Below are 5,000 nucleotides of genomic sequence, written 5' to 3' on the forward strand. Positions count from 1 at the left end.
AAATGACTGAAAAGTGGAAAGGACAGGAAAGGCTACACCATGCCCTATGCAGACAGATCCTAGAATCTTTGGCGTGCGCGACTTAACCACTTTGCTACCGCGACCCCTCCCCTTCAACATGACTACAGCTGTATAATGATGACGTGGCTCTGTGGCGAAACTAAAATTCATGGAACAAGTGCTCCAGGAATGTGTAACAAGGTCCGCCTCCTTTGGGAACACTATAAAATGGAAGAGGTACATGTGTGTTCATGTGTGTGTGTGTGTGTCTGAGTGTCTGTGCGGACCACAGCCAGAGAGAGGACACTAGTGAGAGAGGGTAAGAGAGAGCATCACTGGGCCAGCCAGCCAAATGGGTCGTGAAACTCTGCTCAGTACAAGTGTGTCCGTGTTGGTGGTTGGTGTGAATGTGACTTTGGGAGTCTCGAGTGTGTCCCTTCAAACTCCGTATCAGACGTTGAACAGCTGCCCATGTGGAGGACAGACGTAAGATTCTTTTTTTTTCTATTTTTTTTATTCAACGTGACTTAGCATATTTAGTGGGGGTTTTTTTGTCCCCCCCTCCCCCACCCTACCCCTGACAAGGATCACACACAGATGTGTACAGTCTCTAGAGCTGTACTCCAGGATGATTGTTTTTTTCGCCCAAGGCTAAAACAACAACAAAAAAACAATAAGTGAAGGGAGGTAATTTTTCCTTTTTTTTTTTTGCTTCGTACTAAACATCCGTGGAAGCGAAATTTTTTTTTTTTTTTTTTTGAAAGAGAGAAAATGAAAAGAAAAGAAAAGACTGAAACCGAAAAAAAGGCCCACCACATTTTGAATGAAGGAGAAGACAGATAGTTAATAGAGATCCTGAGTCATAGTTGTTGAAGCTTGACCTCGAAAAGAAGTTGCTTCCTGGAACGCACTGGGTTGTCTTGTTTTTCGAACTTTTAGAGGATAATATAAACAGCTCGCTGACAGAAACAGAGAGATGCAGCGATAAGGTAAGCACTTTAGACCGAGACGGGACACGACTGAGGAAGTACTTTATACAAAAGAGAATATAACCCCCCCCCCACCCCCCCCCATGTTGAAAAAAATTCAAACCTTTATTTCCTTGCTGTGTTGACGGCATCATACACACACACACACACACACACACACACACATGTATATCTGTGTGTTTTAGAAAGCAACATTTTTATCGATACAGTCGATGCATTCGTAGAGTGTTTATTAGGAAATATAAGTGGAAACAGCTGTGTTTTTCTGTGCTGAGGTCGGTGGGGCTGTTCGTTTGGCCGAGGCTATGTGACTCTTAAGGTGAGTTTGGTTGATTGGTGTTTGAGGCTGTTATGTTTGTCAGTACCGGGAAATGTATTTTATTTTCCCCCCAAAGTATTAGTTCGCAATAGATTTGCAGTTCCAGTAATGGGTAAGACAGTGAACTGAACTGAGCGAATATTGTTTTTCGTTTTCTTTCTTTCTTTCTTTGGTTTTTTTTTTGTTTGTTTGTTTTTTTGTCACAGTAAAATATTTTCTCAGTGTGAGATTCAGGCAGCTCTCCCCAGGGAGAGCGAGTCGCCACAGAGCAGCGCCACACTTATTTTTCTCCTTTATTTTTCTGTCTGCAAGTGTATTTGATGTATTATCAAAGCGGATTTTTCTGCATGATTTTTGCCAGGCACAGCACTTTTTGCACCCGTGGGATCTTTTACGTGCGCTGAGCGCATGCTGAACAAAGGGACTTGGGTTTGTCGTCCCACTTGAATGACTAGCACCCAGGCCACCAATGAAGGTTCAGTGGAGGGCTGAGTGAAAATGACGGTGTGGGACTGGCTGCCTGGTTTGGTGCATCATCACTGGCCCTCTGCTCCATAGTGACCGGCCTTTTTCTGTCTGTTTTTGCCTTTCTTTCTCGGTGTATGTGGGGGGGGAGTTGGGGGAAGGACATGACAGGGCGGGGGTTGTGAATGGGTGGGTGGGACAGACAGACAGGCGGACAGACAGACAGGCGGACAGAGGCGTCTGTCGCCCTGTGAGCTGAGTCACCTGTCACACAGACAACCACCAACAGTGCTTTGAACACAGCGCTTGTTATGTGTCGAAGGGTCCACCCTTCCCCTCCCACCACCGCCACCACAAGGTAATCGTCCATTCACCCCTTCCCACAGTAACCCCCCCCCCCCCCCCAACTTCCCCCTATCATCCTGTCCTGTCCTCCCCCTCCACCCCCACCATCCCCGTTCCCACACCGCCCACTGTCCCCGCCCCCCCCACTCCCCTTTCCCCCTCCCAGCTTAGTGTGGGAACCATCTGCCTTCAGAATGGAGCGGTGGGAAGGGTTCATTCGTTTTGTGGTTAAGAGTTGTGTGGGGTGTGGTGTGTGACCATCACCACTGAAAGTTAGGAACATATTTGTCGAACAGAGTTCCTCTACGTGGCTGTCATCAAGCACAGCTTTCGGTACTGCGAACATTTTGTTTGTTTGTTTTTGTTTGGTTTTTTTTCGCTATCCAGCATGTTCTAAGCTGCACCGCTGTGATACGTGATCTCCCAGGCTGTCAGTGCGCTTCACGTGGCTGTCAGTGCGCTTCACGTGGTTGTCAGTGTGCTTCACGTGGTGTTCAGTGCGCTTCACGTGGCTGTCGGTGTGCTTCACGTGGTGTTCAGTGTGCTTCATGTGGCTGTCAGTGTGTTTCACGTGGTGTTCAGTGTGCTTCACGTGGCTGTCAGTGTGTGCTTCACGTGGCTGTCAGTGTGTTTCACGTGGTGTTCAGTGTGCTTCACGTGGCTGTCAGTGCGTTGTGCTCCCGTTTCACTGACAGCACATCTGTCTTCGGGGGGGCACTGGGAATTTCTGTTGGTCCCACCATGACAAAGAGAAATAGGGGGTATGGTCAGTGTTTGTTTGTTGTCTCTTGATGACAGTATGGAACTGTAACTGGCCGTGTTGTGAAAGTGTGAACACGAAAGAGAGAATCTCTGTCTCCCTCCCCCTCTCTCTCTCTCTCGCTTTATCTCTTTTCTTCTTTCTCGTGTATGTGTGTGTGTGTGTGTGTGTGCGCGAGCGTGCGCGTTTAACGGTTTTTTGTGTGTGTCTGTTTCTTTCTTTCGTTCTGTCTTTCTTTCATTCTCTGCCCTCTCAATGCCTGTCTGTCTATAGATCTTTTTGTCACTCTGCTTACCTCATTCATTCTTTCTTTCGTGCGCGCGCTCGTCTGTGCGTGTGTACGAGTTTGTGCGCGTGCGCGCGCACAAGCGTGCGTGTGCATGCATACATGACTGATGGAGTGGACAACAAAAATGGTTCAAGAAGCGGACTGTCTTGTGATGAAATGGACAGCTTGGTCGGTGAGGAAGGCGGAGTGAAAGTTCTTTAGGAGAGGAACACGAGAAACTCGAGTCGAATAGCGGAGTAAGGGGAGCAACTGCGTTTTGTTGGCATGATGGACTAAGGAAACAGTTGCTCCCCCTTACAGTGACTGGGCCAAGCCAGTGCTCGGTGCTTGCTGTCCTTGCACATGGAATGCGGCTTGCTGCTGTTGCGTGAATAGATAACTCCACATCTCTGTCTCTCTCTCTGTCTCTCTCTGTGTGTGAACAAGACCCCAGATTATTCAAGTTTTTATTCCATCTGAAAGAAATCATATTTCTGCATTTTTAGAGGGAACGCGGAAGAAGAAGTTTCTGCATTTTTATTTCTTTTTTTTTTTCATGGAAATTTTGTTTGTTTTAAATTCATTTGTTTACATAATATATGAATTAAAATTTGTTTTCAATATGGCAATGATTTTTTTTCTTTTCTCTTTTCCAGACGTTGTGTAATTTGTTTTCAATATGGCAATGATTTTTTTTCTTTTCTCTTTTCCAGACGTGGTGTGAGAATGATGTCCCGGTCAAGACGATGTCACGCCCACCAGCTGTGGTGAGTTACATTGCCTGTGAAGAGTTTCTCCCCCTGACTGTCCCTCTTCCCCCTTGCCACCGTCTTCTCCACATTGCGGAGTTTATCCTCTCTCTCTTTCTCTCTCACCCTCTCTCTTCCCTTTCTTTTTCTCCCTCCCTCTACCTCCCCCCCCTCTCTTTTTCTCCTTTCCTCCTTTCCTCCCACGCTCTTTTTCCCTCCCTCCCGCTCTCTCTTTCTCTCTCCCCTCTCCTCCCCTCTCCCTCCCTCTCCCCCTGTCTCCATCAAAGTGTATGCATGCTGTAGGCTTCTGTTAATTATTTGTATTATTTTGTGTATTTGTATTTCTTTTTATCACAACAGATTTATATGTGTGAAATTCGGGCTGTTCTCCCCAGGGAGAGCGCATCATTATAAAACAGTGACCTCCCCCCCCCCCGTGGATTTTTCTTCAGAATTTTGCCAGGAACAACCCTTTTGTTGCCGTGTGTTCTTTTACGTGCGCTAAGTGCATGCTGCACACGGGGCCTCGGTTTATCGTCTCATCCGAATGACTAGCGTCCAGACCACCACTTAAGATCTTGTGGAGGGGGAGAAAATATCGGCGGCTGAGCCGTGAATCGAACTAGAGCGCTCATATTCTCTCACTTCCTAAGCGGACGCGTTACCTCTAGGTAATTACTCCACTTAGTGCTTCTGACATGTATGTATTATTTGGAAGGTGTATACAAAAAAACAACAGGCATGGATTATTTTGAAATTGTAATGCAAGACGAAAAAGTATGTAAAACAAGCACACGTGTACGTACATGCGCGCACGCACGTAGAGAAAATAGTAACGCCCAAGTTATTCAAGGGAAGTAAGTTGGGTACATGCTGATAAAGTGTCGTTTCAATGGAGTTGCTTCCCTTGCTCCGTTACCGCCGTTGCAAATACACGAACAAAAAACGCCGTCGTTGGCTCTCTCTACTCTCAGTACTGAACAGAATGCAAAGGAATTTTCCAATAAAAAGCAGTATTGAGGAACTGCTCTCTGTCTGTCTGTCTGTCTGTCTGTCTCTCTCTTCCCCCTCCCCCCAATCACCCCTCTTGTACACATGGACACTC

General features: G+C 46.7%; 1 protein-coding gene across 1 annotated transcript in view; it reads left to right on the plus strand.

Moving 5' to 3' along the window:
* Positions 1-5,000, plus strand: part of LOC143292026 (uncharacterized) — a 96,285-nt gene that overhangs the window by 55,134 nt on the left and 36,151 nt on the right. Inside the window, exon 6 of the mRNA XM_076602193.1 lies at positions 3,860-3,913. Within this exon, the coding sequence (XP_076458308.1) occupies positions 3,860-3,913 (54 nt within the window). The remainder of the gene's footprint in view (positions 1-3,859; positions 3,914-5,000) is intronic.

This window comes from Babylonia areolata, chromosome 18, assembly GCF_041734735.1.
Source record: "Babylonia areolata isolate BAREFJ2019XMU chromosome 18, ASM4173473v1, whole genome shotgun sequence".
Lineage (NCBI taxonomy): Eukaryota > Metazoa > Mollusca > Gastropoda > Neogastropoda > Buccinidae > Babylonia > Babylonia areolata.